Source organism: Carcharhinus amblyrhynchos, chromosome 21 (genome assembly GCF_965287045.1).
Source record: "Carcharhinus amblyrhynchos chromosome 21, sCarAmb.v2.hapA, whole genome shotgun sequence".
Lineage (NCBI taxonomy): Eukaryota > Metazoa > Chordata > Chondrichthyes > Carcharhiniformes > Carcharhinidae > Carcharhinus > Carcharhinus amblyrhynchos.
The window spans coordinates 24792955-24818706 of record NC_137344.1 but is presented as its reverse complement, the minus strand read 5'-3'; the positions used below and the strand labels follow the sequence as shown (position 1 = coordinate 24818706).

General features: G+C 41.1%; 1 protein-coding gene across 1 annotated transcript in view; it reads right to left on the bottom strand.

The window, feature by feature from the left end:
• Window positions 1-1864: 1864 nt before the first annotated feature.
• Window positions 1865-25752, bottom strand: part of LOC145356290 (monocarboxylate transporter 4-like) — a 38531-nt gene continuing 14643 nt past the window's right edge. The window contains exons 2-5 of the mRNA XM_080208855.1: window positions 16516-16753; window positions 6996-7139; window positions 2837-3613; window positions 1865-2136 (exon numbers count right to left, since the gene is read on the bottom strand). Of these exons, the coding sequence (XP_080064981.1) occupies window positions 1865-2136; window positions 2837-3613; window positions 6996-7139; window positions 16516-16738 (1416 nt within the window). The 5' untranslated portion in view covers window positions 16739-16753. The remainder of the gene's footprint in view (window positions 2137-2836; window positions 3614-6995; window positions 7140-16515; window positions 16754-25752) is intronic.

The window sequence follows — 25752 nt, the reverse complement described above, 5'->3', positions numbered from 1 at the left end:
CATTGTGCCTTTTTCAACTAAATAAAAGCTTAGTTTAACAGGCATTCCCTGGTTCATTCCCTTTGACAATGCTTTAATCAAGGTCAATCTGCCTGGTTTGAATTTGAACAAAAGCTTAACTGTTAACTGTTCCCTCACAAATTCTCCATGGCAATGCTTCTACCAGTGACTACTCGCCAACCAATCATAATCCTCTTCTAATAAACTGTTGTTCCCCTTTACTATTGGTATTCTTGCAAACTGTCCTGATGAGTGCAAGACGAAAAGCTTTGATAGCATTTTTTTCAAGCAATGCACAATTTAGGAGTTAAAAATATTTCTCATTTTAGTATGAAATGCATTGAAAGCAAGTCTGCACATCTCCACTGGTTTGAGAATATTGAAGCTATTCTTAAAATATCTATTGCTAAATATCTGCATTAACAGCTCCCTCTTCGTAATTACCTCTTCGTAATTTTCAGACTGTTTTTAATCTCCTGAGTAGTTGTATTTTCAATCCATTTGTTACTTTCTTGGCAATACACAATTCTGTCTGTAAAATGGCCAATAAGTTTGCAATATATAAAGAAGTGTGTGCAAAACCTAAAAGATTTCCTGTATTTTGTGACCAATGAACCTGGTGGTGGGCTGCTCCTTTATAGACTCATCATGAACCGATTGAAAGGGATCATTTAGGGTTTTGTCTATTTGATTCCATATTCAAAGATGATCCAATCAATCTCAGAGTTGGATGCTGATAAGATGGTCAGATTGAACTGTTGCAGGCATAACTAGTGATCATGATAGATAAAATTTCTATTGGGAGTTATGTAGAAACCAAAAATACTCCAGTACAACAAAAGTCTTCTTTCTTGTTGATACCATAAAATTAATGTCTGTGTGATCATTGGTGGAAAGCATGGATTATACTGCCTATTGTGTCTTTTTCCCCAATCAAATTCAAATTGCCTTTACTGATAGTGTGTTGCAGAGTTTTCAAGCATCAGTATATGGAAAAAAGTGATACACTGATCTGAACTGCACCGTCGCCCCCCCCTTGCCTCTGCTGAATATCCAATCCAGCAGGTCACTATCAGGAGGAATCATTTGAAAGGCTGCTTTTTCACATGCCTCACAAAGAATCCATTTAAAGCAATTATTTAGTCAGACACTCCTAATTTAGTAAAAAAAAAGTTTTAGTCCAGTAGGAGAAATATCATTGGAATTGTAAAAAAACAAATTTGGTCTTGGATCAGTCTCATCTGGTGTCAGATTTGTGAACGTTCTTCAATGGCAACAGGCCAATGCCAGTAACTAGCAGGTTTAATAACATTGGTCTCGTCTTATACTCATTATTTTTCTTAACTTTATTAAATTTGGACAACGGGGGTTAAATCTTCTGTGTAAATGTTGTTAAGTGCTGTAGCTGAGGCAGGTGTCAATCGATATGATTCCTTTTAAAAAAAAATTTAACCTTTGCTGATCCACTATTAAATGTGGAAGCCATCATTTGTGGCCAATGTTATAAGCTGCCAGACGTATTGTCATCACCAATGTTGCTGTTAGCTGGAAGTGTTATGTGCATCACTTTCCACTTCTGTGGAATCCCAATCCTGTAGATTTGATTTTTCAGAATGTTCTTAAAAGCACCTCTTAGACTTTCAACAGATACCCTTATTTTTTAAAAAAAACCTTTGTGAAAGACACACATGAATGACAAATGCAAGGCAGCAATTTAAACAAAAAAAAACAAAATCACAAAAATATTCTGCACAATAAACTACTCTTACCATTATACATGGAGATTCCTCACATTTCTAAATAAATACAAACTTGTTTCTCTTGACCTTTTGTAAACGTTCTGTTTCTTCCTCCGTTGAGACCTTCATACACTTGTTTCTGGTGTTGGTACAATTTCACCATTTTTTCCTGTCTCATCTTTTAAGAATTGATCCACCTCAATGGAATCTGCAGCTTCTGAATCCTTTTTCTGCTCTCCCTCTTCCACGTTTTCCTTTTGCGCTTTCTCAGTTTGTTCAGTACTTTTACGTAAACAAAAGAAGTTCCCAAGAGCTAGCACGCAGGCAGACAGAACTACTTCAGACCCGGCCAAATAGAAAACGTGTTTGAAAACCTTTGTGGTGTCAAACAGCTTCCCTGTATAACAAGAAAGGAAAAATCAATACATTTCTCTTTCACCATTCAGCCACTGGGAGCGGATCGCATTACTTCAGGCCAAATCTTATTACTCTGTTCACAGTTTATCAAAATATCCTGGGTCAAGGCCCATTTTGTCTGTGATTCCCAAGACATAGGCACAGGGCTTCATTCCACAACATGCTAAGCCAGGGCCCCATCATGCCCTTCTCTCCCTGCTACATGGCCAGTTACAGAAAATTCATGAACTATTGCGTCCAAATCCTCCTCGGGAAGGAAGTTAGGAATGAGACCACTGAACGAAATTCAATGGTATTAGGTGAAGAAGGGAGGTGGTATGGGAATAGGAGAGAAAAGGGATTGCATGGAAAGAGCTGACTTTTCTGCCTCAATAGTTATATTACCCAGCTATTTCTCTAGAAAAGTAATTAGCACATCTGTAATACTAAGTGTCATCTATTGTTCTTTTGGTTCCATACTTTGGCCAAAGCAATAAGTAGGCACCACTCTTGATCATATTAATTTTAGTGAAAACTTAAATCTTTCAAATGTTAACTGTTATATTGGCATTTCTGGCATTAAAGACTTTTGTAATATTTCTCTATGATTCTTATTTTTATTCAGCAGAGAAGGCTGAAGCAAGTCTCTTTCTAGAAAGATACACAAATGTGCATGCACAGACGTGTGCAAACATACTTACCAGCACCTGGAGGGCCAACCAAGACCGCCATGGCTTCCACCAGCAACACAAGGCCAATGGCGCTGGAGAACTTTTCGGTTCCAACAATCGCCATCAACACTTCAAACTGCAGCGCTCCCACCATTCCATAGGACATCCCAAAGAAAATGCAAAACACTGTCAGTCCACCATAATCTGCAGCATAGGAGCCTCCTAGATCTGTAATTCCATTAAAAACCATAGCAAAGCTGAAAAGGTACACACAGCGAGGCCGGACAAACTTCAATCCAGCAATAACACCACTAAGAGGTCGGGCAAAAATATCCACAAAACCCAAGATAGTCAACAAGAAAGCAGCATCTGTGTCTGGCACTCCTATATCTTTTGCATAGTTCACTATGAACACAGGTGGAACAAAGAGACCAAAGACCATGATGGAAGCTGCAATTGTGTATATCAGAAAACCCCGATCCTTAAAGACTGAGAAATCCAGGAGCTTAGTTTTCTTCTTGCTCTGCATTTTCTTTGCTTGATCTATTTTTTCTTGTTCTTTGCGGCTAGCTTTAAGCGGTCTCATCAATGCTGCACACGCACAGCAGTTCAGCAGGAGACCTCCGAGAATGAGGAAGCCTCCTCGCCATCCATAGACCTTAGACAGGATCTGGCCCAATGGAGAGAGGCAACACAGGAACACAGGACTCCCAGCTGCAGATAAGCCATTTGCTAATGGGCGACGCTTGTCAAAGTAACGGTTTAACATGATGAGAGATGGTTGAAAGTTCAAGGCTAGACCCAGTCCTGCAGTGAAAACAAAATGGTGATTCATTTAGTTAAGTTTTTTTTTTGGAGGGGCAGGGATTGTTTACAATTCAATGAAATAACATTTTTACACCAAGCTTGGGTCCCAAAAGGTCCCCGGGAGAATTTTTAAATAAAATTTGACACAAACCAATACAATGAGATATTGAAACAGATGACAAAAAGATTGAAGAAAGGTAAGTTTTCAGGTGTGGCTTAAAGAGGTGAGAGAGGTACAGAGAATTTTGGAGGGAACTCCAGGGTCCAGGTACCAGGAGATAGAGCCACCAATGGTAAAGAGATTAGAATTAGGAATGTGCAAGAGGCTGATTACATGGGGGCAGAGATCTCAACATGTTATAGGACTGGAAGAGGTTACAGACATGGGGTGTGACTTGTAGAGGGATTTGAAAACAAGGGTGGGACTTCTAAAATCGAGGCAATGTCAAACTTTGAGCCAGTGCAAGTCAGTGAGCACAAGGGTGATAGGCAAAAGTGACTTGCTGCAAGTTAGGATACCAGAAGAGGAATCTTAAAGTAACTCAAGTTTATGCAAGATGCTTTCAAAATGTAACCAAGATAAAGGCCGCGATTCACCGAAATCAGATCTTCTGTTGGTGTGGGCACTCATAGATGGAGTGTTTCCTGCTGGTGTTAGCAGCACTTGTCCAGTGGGATTCCCCTGCTCAATGCAAATGTATATATCGCGGGAAATACACCAGCCAGCTAAGCATTTCTGACACAGGCCCCTATCCCTTCACAATGGAAAAGAGGAAGCCCCCTCATCTCCCTCTGTCCCCGCGCAGCACCCCCCCCCCCCCCCAACCACACAGGCACGAGTGTGACTCCCCCAGACAAAGATGCCAACATAGGATCCCCTCAGGACCCATCCCCTTCAGGAGTACCCCCCACTTCCAGGTCCTGCCACTTGGCAGTGCCAACCTTGCATTGCCCCCTGGAGCTGACACTCCAGGAATGACAACCTGATCTGACATTTTGGGGCTCCAAAGGCAGGCAAGTGCTCCTTCCAGAAGCCTTGCCACCATGCCAGGTCCACAAGCGTCAGGATCATCATCAAAGCCAGCCCGGTGAAGTTCCTGCTGGGGAGGCAGGTGCATGATGGGAGGTCGCTGGACTGGGTCTCCAGCCCGCTAATGAAACGCAAATCAGAGGTTTCCACCCAGATTAGGCAGGAAGCCGATGAGAGCTGACAGGGCAGCCCAGGTGAATGGCAACTGGTCTGCCACCTGGCAGTTTTAGCCCCAACACCAGACTCAATCACCAGCGGGGAATGAGGCCAATGAACCACCCCCACCCCACCCCCGAAAGAAAAAAATAAATGGCAATGTCGTTCAAGTTGAAGCTGAAAATTGGGTATGCTGTTCCATCTAACTTTAAGTTAAATGGCAAGAGATGGTCAGGTGGAGACAAGAAATTTAATTATGCAGAAAATTGTTATGATCTGGAACATGTTATCTGAAAAGGTGGTATAAACAGATTCAATAATAACTTTCAGAAGGGAACTGAAGACATATTTTGTTACAATCATATTAGGGACTGTTAACACTTAAAGAGAAATTCACATAATAACCAAGAGTGCTTAAGCAAAAATAAATCAAAATGTATATAAAATACTTGAACAAAACAAGCACTATTAACGTTATTGTTCAAGTTGTACTCCTTATTCTCCTCTAAAGTCTTTTCCTTGTAAGATACATTGATCACAAGTAATTTACTTCACTGGGGACCACCCATAAATAACCATAGTCCTTTGGAATTGACCAGTCTGTTATTTTCCATGTAAGGACACTTTGTTTTAATACTAGTTGATTGGGGTTGCCCGAGTTCCTTGTTCTGGTTGTCTTCTCAATGGATCTAAGTAACTCTGCTTGTTACTTTCTTTTTCCACCAACTCTTGAGGACCATTGTAGATTTTTACACTCGCATTAAATTAAGCAATCTTCTTGCTTTTTCCCCCCCTTCTTGAAATCCAATTAAACCCTACCTGGATGTCATGTTTCAAATTATGAAGTCAGCTTTCTCTGCCTATAGTGCAGGCCTAACTAACTGTCAATTTACTTTGGCTTTCTTCACTCAGTAAGCTGCACCACAGCCAAAAATCACAGCTGCAATTAAAACATTTCTGCAAACACTCAGATAATTGCAACCAGAGGATCTAAGCTGCAACTGTATAGGGCATTGGTGAGGCCGCAGCTGGAGTACTGTGTGCAGTTTTGGGCGCCGTACTTACGCAAGGATATTTTGGCCTTGGAGGGAGTGCAGAGGAGGTTTACTAGGCTGATGCCGGAGTTGAGGGGGTTGAGCTATGAGGAGAGGCTGAATAAACTAGGCTTGTACTCGTTAGAGTTTAGAAGAATGAGGGGAGATCTCATTGAAACGTATAAGATGATGAATGGGATGGATAGGATAGAGGTGGAGAGACTCTTCCCACTCAGAAAGGATAGTAGGACTAGGGGGCACAGCCTCAAGATAAAGGGGGGGCGGTTTAGAACAGAGTTGAGGAGGAACTTCTTCACTCAAAGGGTGGTGAATCTCTGGAATTCTCTGCCCGTTGAAGTGGTGGAGGCTACCTCGCTAAATATTTTTAAGACGCGGGTTGATGGGTTTTTGATAAGAGAGGGGATTAAGGGTTATGGGGAGAGGGCGGGAATGTGGAACTGAGCCACGACAGATCAGCCATGATCTTATTGAATGGCGGGGCAGGCTCGAAGGGCTAGATGGCCTACTCCTGCTCCTATTTCTTATGTTCTTATATTCTTATGTTCTACCTATCTCCAAGACAATTTGGCATGTCCAGGTGTGTCCTCAAATAGACCTTTACCTTACCTGTTCCTCATTTAAAATTCCTTCTTTGATCTGAAGCAAGAAATGTATTTTAAACTAATTTAGCTCTAACTCCCAAAAAAAACCAATATGTCTGGAGTGCCCTTACTGAAATGATTGCTGATCATATGTCTCTACCAAAATGACCACAGATCCATTGTTCAAGTTTCTCTACCTGCTGTTCTATCACTCTTATATTTCTACTCTGACCTTTAAAGTCGACATGATGCAGCCTTTCCATAAACATGCACCATTTTTTGAACTGTCATCAACTCAGTTTTTGTGTGGAGTTGCATGTGTTTATCAGTTTTAAATTTAAATTTTCCACAATCTTTCCAGTTAAACTTTAATTCCTAAAACTAAAAGACATATTCTAAATCACCTGAACTATGAATTAGACATTTTCAACAACTTGAAAACAAAATATATTGCAGGGCGAGGAGAAAAGAGTAGGAAAGAGGGACTACTGAGTTAATTTCAAATTTCCAGCATTCCCCAGTACTTTTCTTTTTTAAAAATTATTGCGGGAGTTTCTTACCAGTGATAACACCAGCAGTCAGATAGATTTGGATTATGCTAGTGCACAGTGATGCAAGTATCATTCCTGCTGACGCAAATAGGCCTCCCACCATCATAACAGGACGACAGCCAAAGCGATTCACCAAAACACTGCACAAAGGCCCTGAGTGAAGCACAGAAGGAAAAAAACAATGGTCAGATGGCTATTGCAAAATAAAGAACTATTAAAGACTCCATTTAATCAGCAGAGAAGACTGGCATCACAGCAAAACCCAAGTCACCAAAAGCTCTGGAATCCGATATTACTAAGTTATAAACTTAAGTTCTTGACTGCAAGCGATATATTTGGCTTTGCAGTCACTTGGGTCAGTTGGCTACTATTGTGTTACAAGGGCCTCTATTAACCTCAGTGAAGGGCAAAGGGCAACTGTGTAGGGTATCACCAGCAATGAAAGGGACACGTCAAGACGTAGTGATGATAAATGCTAAGTTGTAGCTTTAAGAAGCTTGTAAATGGTAGGAAAGTAGGAAGGTGCTCTGGAATTTGGAAGCTCTTAAGAGAAAATTACAGGAAAATGCATTGATAGAGTAAGAAAGGACAGGAAATGATTGACAACACAAGACAGAAAGGGTTGATCTCAGCTATACAAGAGCAGCAAAACTATGAACATCATTATTTTATATGGCGTCACTTTTACCATATAAAAATTTGGTACGATTTTACAATGCACAGATTTCTTTTGAACTTTGTGATCTTAAGATTCAGAATTGAATCTACATTAGTTAAACCAGTCTTTCAGTGTTTAATTTTAAAATGTTGCACAACAGGGGTATGGGGAAAAGACAGGAAAATGGCATGGAATCCTTATACTCATTTTGGAGAGCTGGTGCAGACACGATGGGCCCTGCAACCAGAAAATCCCACCCAAGGACAATGGACCTTCCTACTGTTCACACCTCGCCCGTTCCAATACCCATGGCGGGTGGGGTGGTAGAATTCCAGCTGATGGCTCAAATGGCCTCCTTCTGCTTCGTCACAATCCTGCAAAGGTTTCTGAAATATTAACGGCACAAAGCAGGAAAGAGGCCATCCAAGCAGGTTATCATCGCCTTAATCAGGTTATCTCCTTAGCAAATCAGATTGGAGGATTGACAAAAGGCTCAGAAGGACATGTGAATTAGAGTAGGTGAATCCAATGTCAAATGTGTCACAGAAAGAGAAATGAAGAAGAGAATAATAAATTCTGGGGTTCAGGTGTGGGGGCAGGGGATAATGGAGCATGGGTTCAGGTGTGCACATCAGGTTAAACTCCCAAAAGAGTGGTGTCAGATTGGGAATCCAACATAACCCTATTCACTTCTGGCTTTAACCAAGATGGGTTTGTAGGCAACTGGGAAACATTCTGGAGCTGTCAGGTAAATCATTAAAAATCCACAACTAACTCAGGATTTAGCTCAGCATTCTGGCTTTGACTGCCATTGCACAGGTTTCCCATGCTACGCAGAATTTTATAGGATTTACCAGGCGAGAGCACAGTGGGAAGTGTTAGTTTAAGCTGGATAGTATTCAAATAGTGAAACTGAAAAGCTGCAGCCATGTTCAGGCAAGAATCGGAGGCTCAGAGCGCTTTTGAGAGTATACTTCCTCCTTTACAGGTGGGTGCCAACGTTTTGGAAGTCACTTCCCTCGTCTTGGACTTCACTCACCTTGGTCAGTAACTCTCTGCTGTCAGCCGTCACTGCAGCATGGGAGCAGCTAACACAGCTCCATCTTGAACCTCTGATGAGGAACAAAAGGTGCAGCAATACTCATACCAACAGTATCAGCAAGAACAACACCAACAGGTGCCTCCTCCTCATCCACTTATCCTGCCAAAGAACAATGGGTATGGGTCCAGAGATCCAGCTTGATGAAGGCAAGGCCCACAACATAAGCTCTACAGGCAAAGCACCAGCGCTCTCAACATGTGTAAACAGCACTTCAGGAAGTTTAGAATCCCACTGCAGGTCACTGCTGATATCTGCAGCCTTCTGGAATAAGATCTCCTTCTCAGTGGTGCTAGCAGGCATTACCAGTATTCGTCAAGGTGTCTATCAATGGAGGCATTTCACCCCCGCCCCACCCCGATACCGGTTCTCTGCCTCTCCCTGGAGTTGTGCACTCTCTTTTCTTACAAGGTTGAGAAATCATTTATTTGGAGGAGGGATGGACGAAACTTGTGGAAGAGGGCTGTAAGAAATGGATGTGAGAGAATGACAGGCTATGGGTGAGAATGCATGTTGACTGTTTAGATGGTGATGTGAATAGGTGGAGAATGCAGAATGAGTGGAGTTGCAAAGTGCATAGTGGAGAAAAATGGTGAAAAAAATTCAGAAGGTGGGCATTTCGCCTGACAGTGCTATGGAACTCATCTGTCATGCACTTTTGAGGTGCTGGATCTTCTTGGTGCATAGTATGCAGGTATGGGGAATCACACTCCTGCTGCTCATGCCTTAGCCACTTTCCATCTATGTCTACTTGATTTGAAAGGCTGGCCCCTTCCTCCTGACCTGGACAGCAGAACCTCCAGGTAAGGAAGAGTATGAGACCCGGGTTGGGGGAGGGGGCAGCCTTTCCGGTTCTCCTCAGGCTGAAGCCTCAGGGACCAAGTACACTTCAGCCATTCAGAAACATACTGCGGTCCCTTTAACTAGAAATTCTTCCTTGGGCACATGAGGCATATTACCACTCGCGTCTTCTGTTACTGGCTGGAAATCAGAAGCAGGATAGTAATGCTGTGACTGAGTTAAACTGGCAAAGTCCATTTCAGTTATAAATTAATTCCTAACCCACTTCAGGCCAGTACAAGGCAGTACATTACAATTCTGGCTTTAACAGGTGGAAAGAAAGATGACTCAGAATTTTAGGCTGGTGGAATGTTACGGTCCTGCTGAAGTCAATGGACTTTTGAACAGTGTGCTATGTTTTCTTTTGTCCTGGCCACCCTTACCTAGGGTGTAGAGAAAGAATTAGAGCATTGTTAGAGAGTTTAAAAGGGATTGAGTGAAGTTTTAGAAGCATAGAAAGATAGAATTAGAAGGTACGCTGGGCACAGCTTGCAAGAAATTGCCATGCTCCAGCACCATCTTGAGAAAAAGTTAACACACAAGTGAAGAATCTTCAATTAGAATCCTTACCAGGAGAGATATACTTGCCTTAGAGTGCAACAAAGGTTAGCTAGACTGAGTCCTGTGATAAGGAAGCTGTCCTTTGAGGAGAGGCCTATATTCTCAAGAATTTAAGTTAATAAGTGGTTGAATTGAAGCAGGGCAAGGAGGATGTTTTCTCTGGCTGCAGAGTCTAGACCTCAGGGCACAATCTCAGGACACAGGGATTGAACTGAAATGAAATTTCTTCAAAAGATTGTGAACCTCTGGAGTTCTTTTCCCCATTGAGCCATGGATGTTCAACCACAGTATCTAAAAATCTGTTGATCACAGGAGGATTGAAGTAATGGGGGTTAGTGCCAGAACGTGGAACTGTGGTAGAGATTTGCCAAGATCTTACTAATAGACTGAATGGCCTACTTATTTTTCTTATATCCTTGTGTTCAGAATGCATCATTCATACGTTGCTGTAGATTGACAACTGTTTCAAGACCAAGAGGAGGTTTGTCCTTAAAGGAAACCTAAACCTCCACAATTAGACAAATAAATCCAGATGATAATATCTGATGAACATCTATGAATTATTTGAAGTAACATCATGGCAAACACCATTGCTGGCAGTGAAGGGAGGAATACAGTGGAACTTTCCTGCGTTAATTCCAAGATGATAACAATGCAGAAGACATGCATTGGGTTAAATGTAACTTATTAACTGGCTTATCTGTAAGAGCTGTAAGAAACCAAAAACTGTTCAAATTTTCTAATGGATTTGACAAGACTGATATAACAAATCTGCATATAATGAGTTCTGAAATACAGTACAATCACCCTGGAATAACAGAATCAAAATGAAGCTTTTACTTATTTCTCAAATTAAATGGACAAATCACTCAGAAAAATTCAGGATACATTTGCACTGGTGCATTAAGTGGCAAATCTAATAAAGCTATCCGAAAATCACTGCACAGAACTCACTAATGACTACACTGGGAAACAAATCTATTCTAAGGGCAATCTTCCATGTGAGGAAATTTTGATGACAAGTATCCTAGATCAGAAATGGTATTGGCATTTGTGTTTTGATTGTCAGAATGTAATTAGAACAAATGCCTCAAGGGCAGGAGTTGTAGAGAGTTTTAATTTTACAAAATCATGGTTGCATCAGACATGTACAAAAAGAAAGTCTATTGCTTACAATTGAACATGAAGTCTCCTTGTTGAGGATTGGCTCAGGGAAATAAATCACCATAAAGTACCTTACATAAACAGTCTTTATTTATTTCTAAATCTTGAAAATACATGTTGCAGCATACTGGAGACCATCAGAGCATCATAGCTGAGCCTTTGATTTGGATTTGATTTATTATTGTCACATGTATTAATTTCCAGTGTAAAATATTGTTTCTTGCGCACTACACTGACAAAGCATATCGTTCATAGAGAAGGAAACGAGAGAGTGCAGAATGTAGTGTTACAGTCATAGCTAGGGTGTAGAGAAAGATCAACTTAATGCAAAGTAGGTCCAATCAAAAGTCTGATGGCAGCAGGGAAGAAGCTGTCCTTGAGTTAATTGGTATGTGACCTCACACTTTTGTATCTTTTTCCTCGATGGAAGAAGTTGGAAGAGAGAATGTCTGGGGTGTGTGGGGTCCTTAGTTAAGCTAATTGCTTTGCCAAGACAGCAAGAAGTATAGACAGAGTCAATGGATGGGAGGCTGGTTTCTTGTTTACAATGGATGAAGCATGATCTTGTTTATACTGGATGTTTCCCCATCCCACACCTCCCCACCATGTGCCCTACTACCTCAGAAACTGCTGAATTGACATCAGACACAGAGGTCTTGGGCCGTTTTCTCATCCTAGGGGAGCTGAGACTAATCATTGTCTCCTTGCTGAGATCAGACTTAGCACAGACCAGGGGAATTTGCTGAGCCAACAACAGTGCTTATTTAAAAAACAGTAAAATGATTTGAGAAATCATGTTATTGTACAGCTGTTTTGTTAAGTTCGTTTTTGCGAGACTCTCCTGTCCTTGATACAAAAGCAAAACACAAACAGTGTCTAGGTTAACACAACCCTTTTATTCCTTTACATGTAAATGGCTGACCTTCATTACTCAACCCTCAGTCAGTGCTGAATGTTGGTTATCAAAAGGCATGCAAAGGGAAGGGACAGCTCCCTGATATACAGTTCAAAGACTAACAGCAGTGATTACTTTAAGAAACAGTAAAATGGTTTGAGAAATCATGTTATTGTACAGCTGTTTTCTAAACACTTTCTGGATGTGTGTTACCTAAAAAATTTGCAGGTATGCTGAGGAAGACAAGGAGGTGGGAGCAGTGGCAGTATTGTTTAAAGCTGGCATTACAGTGCCAAAGGGAGAGGATGTTCCACAGGGATCAAGGCCAGAATCTCTCTGGTTAGAGGTAAGAAATGAAACAGATACAATAACATTGATCGGTGTACTTTATAGACCACAAACTAGAGAAAGAGATGTAGGGAAATAAATTTGCAAAGAAATGATAGAGTGGTGCAAGAAATATAGTGAGGGACAAATATAGACTGGGATAGGAATAATGCAAAGTTCCTGGAATGTGTTCAAGAACATTTGCTGCAGCAGTATGTTTCCAGTCCAACAAGAGGGTAGGCACTGCTGGATCTGGTCCTGGGGAATGAGTTGACCAAATATCAGCGGGAGAACACGAAGGGGACAACAACCATTGTATCATCTGGTTTAGGTCAGCATTGGAAATGGACATGGAACAATCCGGAGCAGGGCTAATTACTTAGGGAAAAGCCAAATGCAATGGGATGAGCATGTATCTGACTCGAGTGAGTTGGAATCAACTACTGGCAGAAAAGACAGTGCTTAAACAATGGGCCATCTTCAAAGGAAAACTATTGTAGGCAATGTCGATGTATATTCCCTGAAGCAGAAAGATAGGACAAAGAAATCTAGAATGCCCTGGATGACAAGAATAATGTGGTAAAGATGAAAAGGGAGAAGTACGTGTATGACAGATGTCAGGCAGAAAATACAATGGAGAATCAGGCTGAATATAGAAGGACCAGAAGGAAAATGAAAAGATTAGTAAGAAAAGCAAGGAGAGAGCATGAAGAGACTGGCAGCTAACATACAAGTGAATCTCAGTTTTCTGTATGCATGTAAACAATAAAAGGATGGTAAAAGAAAGAGTAGGGATAAAAAAGTGCACCTGCAGGTGGAAGCTGGGTAAATAGCAAAGTTTTAAACAAGTACTTTGCACATCTTTACAAAGAAAGAAAATGGGAGAAGAGGTAACTGGTACACTTGAATAAAGTTTACTTATTAGTCACAACATTAACACTACAATGAAGTTATTGTGAAAATCCTCTAGTTGCCACACTTCGACACCTGCAGGGGTACACTGAAGGAGAATTTAGCATGGCCAACTCACCCAATTTGCACATCTTTAGACTGTGGGAGGACACCTGAGCACCGAGGAAACCCACGCAGACACGGGAAGAATGTGCAAATTCTATACAGACAATGACCCAAGCAAGGAATTGAACCCGGCCACTGTACCACCGTACCACCTCATAATAATTTATAACTGAGAAGAAGGAGGTACAAGAAAGGCTATTTTTACTTAAAATTGAGAAAGTACACAGGCTGGGTGAGTTGTATTCACTGAGGGAAGTGAAAGTGAAAATTACAGAGGCACTAGTGATAATCTTCTAGTCTCCCTTAGACACAGGGTGCAGGGCTGGTGAATTGCAGATGTTATACCCTTGTTCAAAAAAAGGCTGCAAGGATAAAGCCGGCGACTACTGGGCAGTCAGTGTGAGTTCAGTGCTAGAGAAATCTCTGGAAGCTAAACTTTGCAACGAAACCATATTAAATAGTGTAAGGTATTTGATATGCAAGTCATCCAGTGTTGTAGCTTCACTAGGTTAACACCTTATTTTTAAGTGTGCGTGTGGTGCTGCTCCTGGCATGCCCTCCTGCACACTTCATTGAACCAGCATTGATCCCCTGGCTTAGTGGGAATGGTAGAGTGGGAGATATGCCTTGCCATAAGATTACAGGTTGGATTGAGTACAATTCTGCTGCTGCTGATGGCCATTACATCTCATTCTTGCCCTGTTTTGAGTTGCTAGATCTATTCACAATCTATCCCATTTAGCATTTAAATAAACAGAACTAAGCAATTTCACAACCAATAGATCAGGTCTGCAGCCCTGCCAAATCTAGTTGTGAACGGTGTTGGACAATTAAACAACTAATTGGAGGAGGAAGTGCCACAAATATCTCTATCTTCAACAATAGGGGAGCCCAGCACATCAGTCAAAAAGGGAAGGCTGATGTACAGCTACCTTCAGCCAGAAGTGCCAAGAAGATGATTCCTTTTGGCCCTCTGAGATCCCCAGCATCACAGATGCTAATCTGATTCACTCCATGTGATACCAAGAAATGGCTTAAGGCACTGGACATTGCAAAGGCTATGGGGTCTTAAAAAATTTCCAGCTATAATACTGGAGATTTGTGCTCCAGAATTAACTGTGCCCTTAGCCAAGCTGTTCCAGTACAACTACAACACTGGCATCTGCCCAGCAATGTGGAGAATTGTTCAGAACCATTCCACCTCAGCCAATTACCACCCCACCGATCTACTCTTGATCAGCAAAGTGATGGAAAGTGTCATCAAGCAGCATTTACTCAGCAACAACCTGCTCTCAGATGCTTGGTTTGGGTTCCACAGGGCCACTCAGTTCATTACAGCCTTGGTCCAAACATGAACAAATGAGTAGAATTCAAGAGCTGAGGAGAGTATTTGACCGAGTGTAAGATCAAGGAGCCTTAGCAAAACTGAGTCAACGGAAATCAAGGGGAAAGCTCTCCGCAGGTTGGAGTTATACCTGGTACAAAGGCTGTGATTGTTGAAGGTCAATTATCTCTTTAAGAGTTCCTCAGGGCCCAACCATCTTCAGCTGTTTCATCAATGATCTTAGTTCTATCATAAGGTCAGCAGTGGAGATGTTTGCAGATAATTGCACAATATTCAGCACCATTTGGACTGATCAGTGGCAAGTAATTTTCATGCCACACAAATGCCAGACGATAACCATGTCCAACAAGAGAGGGTCTAATCATCACCTCCTGACATTCGATTATATTATCATTGCTGAATCCTCCACTATCAATATCCTAGGGGTTACTATTGACCAGAAAATGAACTGGCACAGCCATATAAAAATTATGGCTACGAGAGAAGATCAGAGGCTGGGATTTCTGCAGCATGTAACTCGCATGCTGACTCTGCAAAGATTGCCTACCATCTAAAATTCACAAGTCAGGAGTGATCAAATACTCTCCACTTGCCTGGATGAGTGCAGCTTCAACAACATTCAAGAGGTTCGACACCATCCAGGGCAGAGTGGCCTACTTGATCGGCATCCCAACCATCACCTTTAACATTTATTCCTTCCACCACTGATGCAATGGCAGCAGTGTGTACCATCTACAAGACACAGTCACCATGGCTCATTCAACAGTACCTTCCAAATAAACAGCCTCTATGACCTAGAAGGACAAAGGCAGCAAACACAGGGGAACACCATCACCTGCAACTTCCCCTTTAAGTAACACGCCACCCTGACTTGTAAATGTGTCGCTGTATCTTCACTGTCGCTGGGTCAAAATCCTGGAATTCCCTTCCTCACAGCACTGTGAGTGCACCTACACCAAATGGACTGCAGCAATTCAAGAAGGCAGCTGAGCAACACCTTTTCAAGGGCAGTTAGAGATGGGCAACAAATGCTGGACTTGTCAGCAACACCCACAGCCCATGAAGGAATTTTTAAGAATTAGAAAGGCTGCCAGGGCCTTGAGTCAAGGGTGGCCATGGCTTTTGTTCCAGGTCATTTTTCATCAGCCCCTACTTATCAAAACACTTTATAAGGCTCAACGTGATAAGCAGCCACAGCAGTAAAGGGGCAAAGGATGCTGTGGGTCCAATCCCAAATAACAGAACTAGTGTCATCAGGGCAAATTACACAATTATGTTCAACTGTACAGTACATAAATTAATGGATTTTGACATTGGTTACAAATCAGTAAATTCTGTAAAATCAAATGTTAGAGCTATAAATGGAATGTTTGCTTCACTGCAAAGAAACCTGATTACATAAATCTCGACGCTGGTGTGTCTCCATTGGGAAGCATGATAGCATTGTGGATGCTGCTCTTCAAGAAAAAAAAAGCGCATTGTGGAACCTAGTAACTGACCAGCTGCCAGTCTGTGCACATTGACAAAAGTAATCAAATAGAAATATAAATTAATTTGTAATGCAAAAATGAAGTCTGGAAACAAAGAAACTAGCCAAGCGTCATCAATTCACTAAATGCTTACCTGTTCCGTATAACATGGCAAGCAGAATAGAAGAAATCCAAGCAGTATCACTGTACCCAACGTGAAACTCTTTAATCAATTCCTTGAAGAAGACACTCACAGCTTTTGGAAAAGCATATGAGAATCCAGTGATAACGAAACATCCAATTAGGATGGCCCAAGCCCAGCCTCCATCAGGGGCTTTAATGCCTGGTGGTGCATCATCGGTAACTACAACTCCCATGGTTCAGCTTATGACCTGAAAAGCAGAATTAAATTTGGCATAGTTAGCGGGGATATTAACACATTTAAAATTATCACACAAGCTAAGATTTCTTTTTTTAAAAAAAAAATCAAAATTCCACAATGTCAGATAAATGATCACAGTTCAAAGCTGGGAATTATTCCTGCTGTGCAGGTATTCTGGAAAGACTGATACTGACGCATCGATGACATTTATTGCAATATCCTCATGTGCCACTCTAGAACTAACTTTGGTAGAGGTTTTCAAGACTTTCTGGAGAAATTGGCTGACCAGAATGGGGGAGATACCCCCATATCCCTTGATCTCTAAAAGCTATATCTAGTTCCTTTTTGAATAGCAGGTCTGGCTAGCAGGTTGCTCAAAATGAGCTTAATGGCCTTTTTCACTGTGAATCCCACCTGACAGATGCTGCTAGCACCAGCGGGAAACACTCCTATTTTCTCGTTGGCATGGGCACTTAATCCCAAAGCGTGAGGGACGAAAACCCCATCAGTTATGACAGGAAATTGCCCCCTTCCTCATATTACTGATTTTGTCTACATTTACATCAAACATATATCACACATCTGCACACACTCCCTATCAAATGTTTCCATTATAAGTCACTGAATACATTTATAATGGAAACTGTCCATGTAAATATCACATTTTACAATCTTGATAGAGGTTGTTTCTATTATAAATGTGAATTTAAAATGATGAAAGTAAAAAAAAACAGAATGCATATTTTAAATTTACCATCTAGTTAAGTAAGCACATGTTGGCCCACATACCCTTTTGCCCTTATTCCCTCTCTCAATATTGTGATTAACTGAACTTTGATTATCACTCATCTGCAGTATTTCATACACTAATGTAATCACTTCATGAAACTATGTTTTCTAATTCACATGCTTCAGTAACAAGTCATGTATTTATCCCCTTACTGCCAATTCACCAGCCAGTGTAAAAAATCTTTATTGTTATTTAATTCTCCCAAACCCTTTCAGAAATTTGCACTTGTTGTATGTCAAAAGTCAGTTGGAAAAGCTTAAAGCTATGAGGGGAGATGCATCCCAGGTGGAGATATTTACATCTCATCATTTGTTAAGAATATAAAGCAAGTAACCCTCTTTTGCATTACTGCTCGAGTCATTACATTTGTAACTGGGTCTGTGGTAGGACTTTGGAAAGTCTTGCTTCATAGGACAATTTTCAAGCATAAATCAACTTCAGGTTCTATACTAATTTTGGGTATTTTTCAGATTTTGTCACTGGAAATCAACCATCTTCTCCAACATGAACTTAAAAAAAACTGTTTTCCAAAAATTTCACCTTTTCTGAATTGTAAGAGGTTTGGATTCAGCAAGAGCAATTGGATTCAGCAATTTCCTTCAGATAAAAAGAAAGCTCATGCACAAGCATCAGTAAATGCGCATCTAAGTTCACATATGATCATTTTTATGTCTGTAATTCGAAAAGTATCACTCATGGTGAATTGTTGAGGCTAGACTCTTGTCAGTTGTGGCTGCCAACTTAGAAAACAAGCTTTTATTTTAAAATGTCAAGTTTAATTTGTGAGAGAACTGTTCAGTAAAGTTAAAATAATGAATGAATCCATGCTTTATGCACGAGTAAGATGTCATAAACTGGCTCTAGGTACAAAAAGTTTTGATACCAGAAAATAGTATGGATATAGTAGGTTCCAATGTCAATAAATCCATCATTTCTCTTAGTGCAACTTCTATCTTCCTACATAGTTTTTCTAACTGAGAACAAGTAAAAGGAAATGTGCACTCATGTCACAGAGATAATCATACAGTACAGTACATACTACACTCCCAGGCAGTGAAGTCTAGATTCCCACCATCCACTGGGTGAAAAATGTTTTCCCCAAATCTTCTAAACTTCCTGCCCCTCACCTTAAAATTATGCCCCCTAGTTATTGACCGTTCAATCAAGGGGAACAACTGCTTCCTATCCACCCTGTCTATACCCTTCATAATCTTCTAAACCTCAAAAACAAAACCGCTCAAGCCTATCCAGCCTCTCTTCATTGCTCAAATGCTCCATCCCAGGCAACATCCTGGTGAATCTCCTCTACACCCTCTCCAGTGCAATCACATTCTTTTTATAATGAGGTGACACAGTATTTCAGTTCTGACCTAAGCAAAGTTTTGTATAGTTCCAACATAACCTCCCTGCTTTTTTTTTAATCTATGCTGAGAGTAATAAAGGTTATGAACATTTCTCATAAGTGCAACTTATCTCCTAGTAAAAGTCAAGAACACTGATAATCAAGCAAGTAATTAGGTTAAGTGCTGTCAGTTTTCTATCCTCATTTCCCCGGGTTGAAATGGTCGCTACGAGAGGACACAGATTTAAGGTGTGGGGAGGGAAGTACAGAAGTGATGTTAGGGGTAAGTTTTTCACTCAGAGGGTGGTGAGTGAATGGAATTGACTGCCGTCAGTGGTGGTGGAGGCGAACTCGCTGGGGTCTTTTAAAAGACTTCTGGATGAGTATATGGGGTTTTATGGGATTGGGGGTTACAGATAGGTCTATAGGCTGGTAGGTGTTGATGTGATCGGCGCAACTCGTGGGCCGAAGGGCCTGTTTGTGCTGTAGTGTTCTATGTTCTATTTAAGGAACAGAATGACTTGCCACTGTACACTAATCGCAAATCAAACACAGATGAATCATCCCCCTGTCAGGGGAGTGTGTTTTTGGGGTGTATGAAGGTTGGGCAGTTTACTGCACCTCACCCTGGCATGAGGGGAATTGTGATTCAGTAGTGATGAGGAACATAACAGTTTTTCTGAATATAAACACGGCTGGAATATAATTCTCCAGGTAGGAGGGAACTTGAATGCACTAGTACATGAAACCAACCTAGGGGTGACAGAGTGGTTAGCACTGCTGCCTCACAGCGCCAGGGACCCAGGTTCGATTCTGGCTTGCATTATTGGCTGTGTGCCGTTTGCACATTCTCCCCATGTCTGATTTCTTCCCGCGGTCCAAAGATGTGCAGATTAGGTAGATTGGACATGCTAAATTGCCCCTTAGTGTCAGGGGGACTAGCTAGGCTAAATGCATGGGGTTATGGGGATAAAGCCTGGGTGGGATTGTGGTTAGTGCAGACTCGATGGACTGAATGGCTTTTTTCTGCATTGTAATGATTCTATTCTATGAAAATAACCCCTTGTCTCATGGAAATTGCTGCACCTATTTATATGGTATACTAATTATTCTGGTACTGAGATGTGTTTTGAGGAGTGATTTAACTCAAATGTACTGGCATGTGCTTTGAGTTGTTAGAGATGTATTCTTATCTACAATAGCAAGAGGTCAGATCTATATTGGGATGCAACTGGTTCCTATTCTTAGTCACTGATAACTTGCTAAAAACTGCCCCCTCTTGTCTATCAAGGGAGATTTCTGACAGACACTCCACACTGCTTTGTGAACAGTATTAAATTTATGTATTAGTTATCTACACTTCATGGAATAGCTGCAATAGTCTTTAGATATGGTTTTATATATGAAGCACCAATGTCGGGTTACACTATAACCCTAACAATACTATGCGTAACTAATGAATGGTAAGCCATACTGAATTAAATAGCCCTGAAGTTGGGGCAAATGGCACTGTTGTACCATGCATGTTAGGGTGGTTGAAGTGTTGGACTCAGGATGGCGTTTAGTGTATCAACTGGCAGAAATTTCACACTGGCCTTTTGGGTGTTTTGCAACATGGAAATTTTCAGTTATGTTTGGTAAATTTGAACTATCACCAACTAAACTAAAAAATAAACAGATGATCACAACCATGACAAAACTGCTCTATCAAATTGATTTGCCAGCTTCTTCACAAATACGGTATGATCCAATACCACTTACAGGGACACATAAAACTTAGCAAGCAACTCTAGTTTACATTAATAGCAGGGAACTCAACTTTTGGAGACTGGATCGACTGGGCTTGTATTCACTGGAACTTAGAAGAATGAGAGGGGGTCTCATAAAAACGTGTAAAATCCTGATGGGACTGGACAGGCTAGATGCAGGAAGAATCTTCTTGATGTTGGGGAAGTCCAGAACTAGGGAGTCACAGTCTAAGAATAAGGGGTAAGCCATTCAGGACTGAGTTGAGGAAGAATTTCTTCACTCAAGAGAGTTGTGAACCTATGGCATTCTCTACCACAGTAAGTTGTTGGGGCCAGTTCATTAGATATGTTAAAAAAGGAGCAGGACATGACCCTTGCAGCTAAGAGGATCAAGGGGTATCGAGAAAAAGCAGGAGTGGGATACTGAAAGTGCATGATCATATTGAAAGGTGGTGCAAGCTTGAAGAGCCAAATGGCCTACTCGTGCACCTATTTTCTATGTTTTTTGCTCAGCAACGTATTTTTTGAACACATTTAAGTCTTTTATTTCATCCCTACTTATAAAATAGAACTTAGGTAAGGAATATCAATTACATGTACTTCCTGAAATAAAAGAGTAGGTGCTATTGTGCAACTTTAGCATCATTGCAAAGCATTTAAATTACAGTATAAACTCCAGTGGAGTAAAATCTGATTTAAGTGCAAATTCATATCTTATCATGTCTTTTAAATTTAACTAGAGTTATTCAATTATTCGCTATTTGTTGCCACACTGAGGCTCTTGCAATATCTTGTTCCGGAGTTTGTTTTCATATCTGTGAAAGAGACACACTTAATCTGGGCACAAACCAATTACCTGGCTTGAAAGATTGCAGGATTTAGACTGGAAGCAATTTATGCACATAATCTCCTCAATCTTTTGCACCTGTCCTTCAAACCTCCTGTCCAACTGAATCTCTGCCTACAAAGCTGGCAACACCCCAAACTCTCAAGTGTATCTTTCCATAAAACCATAAGACATAACAGCAGAATTAGGCCACTTGGCCAATCAAGTCTGCTCAGCTATTCAGTCATGGCTGATATTTTTTTCATTCCCATTCTCCTGTCTTTTCCCTATAACCCCTGATCTCTTATTAGTCAAGAACCTATCTATCTCTATCTTAAAGATACTCAATGACCTGGCTGCCACAGCGTTCTGAGGCAAAGGATTCCATAGATTCACCAGTCTCTGGCTGACAAAATTCCTCCTCATCTCTGTTTTAAAGGATTGTCCCTTTAGTCTGAAGTTGTGCCCTCTGGTTCTAGTTTTTCCTACTAGTGGAAACATCATCTCCACATCCACTCTATCCAGGCCTCACAGTACCCTGTAATTTTCAATAAGATCCCCTCCCCCTCATCCTCCTAAACTCCAACGAGTACAGACCAGAGTCCTCAACCATTCCTCATACGGTAAGCTCTTCATTCCAGGGATCATTCTTGTGAACCTCCTCTGGACTCTTTCCAAGGCCAGCACATGCTTCCTTAGACACTGGGCCCAAAACTGGTCACAATACTCCCAATGGGGTCTGACCAGAGTCTTATACAGCTTCAGAAGTACATCCCTGCTCTTGCAATCTAGCCCTCTCGACATGAATGCTAACATTGCATTTGCCTTCCTAACTGCCGACTGAACCTGCATCTTAAGAGAATCTTGAACAATGACTCTCAAGTCCCTTTGCGTTTCTGATTTTCTAAATATTTTCCTATTTAGAAAATAGTCTATGCCTCCATTCCTCCTTCCAAAGTGCATAACCTCACATTTTTCCACATTGTATTCCATCTGCCAATTCTTTGCCCACTCTCCTAACCTGTCCAAGTCCTTCTGCCGCTCCCCTGCTTCAATACTACTTGTCCCTCTACATATCTTTGTATCATCTGCAAACTTAGCACAGTGTCTTCAGTCCCTTCCTACAAATCGTCATATTGTGAAAAGTTGTGGTCCCAGCACTGACCCATGAGGCACACCACTAATAACCAACTGCTACTCTGAAAAAGACCCTGGGACAGTAGGGAGAACACAGCACCAGAGGGACCTTGAGGTGCATGTCCAAAGATCTCTTAAGGCAGCATTACAGGTAGTGAAGGCGTATGGAATACTTGCCTTTATTAGCCGAGGCACAGAATATAACAGCAGCAAAGTTACAATGGAGCTGTATAAAACTCTTGTTAGGCCACAGTTTAAAATAAAATTAAAGTTTATTTATTAGTCACAAGAGAGGCCTACATTAATACTGCAATGAGGTTACTGTGAAATTTCCCTAGTCGCCACATTCCGGCACCTGTTCGAGTCAATGCACATAACCAGCATGTTTTCAGTGTGTTGGAGGAAACCACAGCACCCAGAGAAAACCCATGTAAACACGGGGAGAATGTGCAAACTCCACACAGACAGTGACCCAAGCCGGGAATTGAACCCAGATCCCTGATAACGTGAGGCAGCAGTGCTAACCACTGTGCTACCGTGCTGCCCGCAATTAGAATACTGTGTGCAGTTCTGGACGCCACATATAGAAGTGATGTGATTGCACTAGGAGGGGTGCAGAGGAGATTCACCTGGTTGTTGCTTGGGCTGGCTGAGATTGATAGGTTTTTAATCAGTAGAAGAATTAAGAGCTGTAGAGATAAGGAAGGACAGTGGTCTTAGTGATTGTTAGATTGGCCATAATCTTATTAATTGGTGGAGCAGGCTCAAAGGCCTACCCCTGTTCCTATTTCTTATGGATTTATGGAAAGCTTCAGCTATGATTGGGATTGTTTTAGTATTTTCCCTGGGTGGGTGAGTGGGTGGGGGTGGAGGGAGTTAGCAACACCTGATTGAAGTGTACAAAATCATGAGTGACATAAATAGAAAGAAGCTTTCAATAATCAGGGGTATAGACTGAAGATCACGGGCAGAGGTTCAGAGAGCATTTGAGGAAAAACATTTTCACCCAGAGGGTGGTGGGAATCTGGAGATCACTGCCTGAAAAAAAGGTGGTTGAGGCAGGAACCCTCAACATTTAAATGAGCACTTGAAAAGCCATAGTATACAAGGCTACAGACCAAGTGCTGGAAAATGGGATTAGAATGGACAGGTCCTTAGAGCCTAAGCAGACAATGGGCTGAACGATTTCTTGCTGTGCTCTACTCTGTATTTTCTGTTGCTTTTAGTATACTTTTTAATGTTAAAAGATAAGTTGTATTAATAACTGAAGAGCTTCCCTAAATACAGGTTCTTGAACTGGTGTGGCTTTGCACTTCCTTGGACCAAACATTTATAATGATTTATGTCCATTTTAAATTTGGGCATATTCTAATTGTTTCAGAAGGATACTTGGGTAAACTTGATATTGGCAGAATGGGTACAGAATAAAACACTGCAAACCAGAGTTGAAAACAGGATTGTGTAAAACTGGAATTCAGGATGGTGACAGGAATGGCTTTGCTAAAATGTATTTTTTAGTTCTTTGCAGTTCCAATTTCATGTGCAATTTCAAGGATGCACCCAGGTCCTAAGACTTAACAGTGAGGAAGAAAGCGCAGTACATGCATGTGAGCGTATTCTCCTGGATAGGTAAATTCCATGCTGAACCAGGCTCTGTAAATGAAGTTTGCTTACATTACAACAGTAATTACTCTTCAGCATTTAATTCATTGGCATGACTTGCTTCGGAGAAAGGTGCTCCAGTAATCATTTTACTGCACAGTTAGAACCAATACTGAATCTGCTACAGCATTATTTGCACACAATGAACTAGGCTATAAGTACCAAATAGCAATGTATTGGCCTTATTTTTAAAAGTGGACCAAGTTATATTGTGCACTTTCTGAAGAGAGAAAACATTCAAACATATATAAATGAGCACAGCTCTGTTTACCAGCCATGAATTAATCCCCAATAAATTTGACACTGCTTATAAAATTCAAATGTTTTGTCCAATATACAACTACACCCAGCCCTCCACATTATAAACTGCCCAATTATTCCACCTATTTCCAAGATCACGAGAATTACATTGAAGAGCAAAAAGGGAGGTTCCTAAAGAAGAAAAATATTGAAAACTGGACGAGAACTACAACTTCCGAATGATGATATAGCTTTTGCAGGGTTGCAGTTTGAAAAAGCAAGCCAGCATGAAGAGTAATACATAATTGTAAAGTCATCCCTATCACCACTCTGAACTCCAGCTTCACTCTATCCAGTTTTGAACTTGGGTCCAGCACAATCTACAGTGTTGTCCTAGATTCCATCCTGAAAATACATGATTCTTTAAAAAAGCATGACATTTCCTACTGTATAGGGTATTCCAAGTGTGAAATTCTTGCAGAATCTAAGGAGACATAGTGTGACCCATGAGTGACATGTGGCTCATGCTGCCAAGCTGTCAGAAACTGAACACTTCTTTTCCTTTCTAGAAGCATGTTTTTAAAGGCACGAGTGTATGGTCACTATGTATTTATAGGTAAATTTGTTCAATGGATCTTTCCACTGTCAACCTTTTATCAATTTAAATCTTAATGTAAGCCAACTGTGTGTGTGTATGCCTGTATCTGTGTGTGTTTATGTGATGCAGAAGGTAAACTGTATGAGGTTTTAAGTTATGACTAAATTCAATGCTGTTGTTAACTTCCTTGGTACAATTTTTTAGTAATGGGATTGGTGTTTCTGTGATGCTTAAGCCTTGCTGATACTTTGGAATACAAAACATCATGGAATGCCAAAATAAGATGGATCCAGGTGATTTATGTAGCTCCAGCAGGTACCTCTGCTTTTTACTTAACAAAAACGGAAAAATAAATCACAAATTTTACAAATGGTTACACACTTGATTTTCCATATGTTACAAACATAGAACATTACAGCACAGTACAGGCCCTTTGCCCTCAATGTTGTGCCGAGCTATGTCCAATCCCAAGATCTATAATTCTGGAATGCTCCATGTGCCTATCCAATAACCACTTGAAGGTTCCTAAAATGTTCAACTCCACTATCTCAGCAGGCAGTCTATTCCACACCCCAACCACTCTCTGAGTAAAGAATCTACCTCGGACATCCCTCCTATATCTCCCACCACAAACCCTATGTGTTCAACAGCTAGGGAGAGGGGATG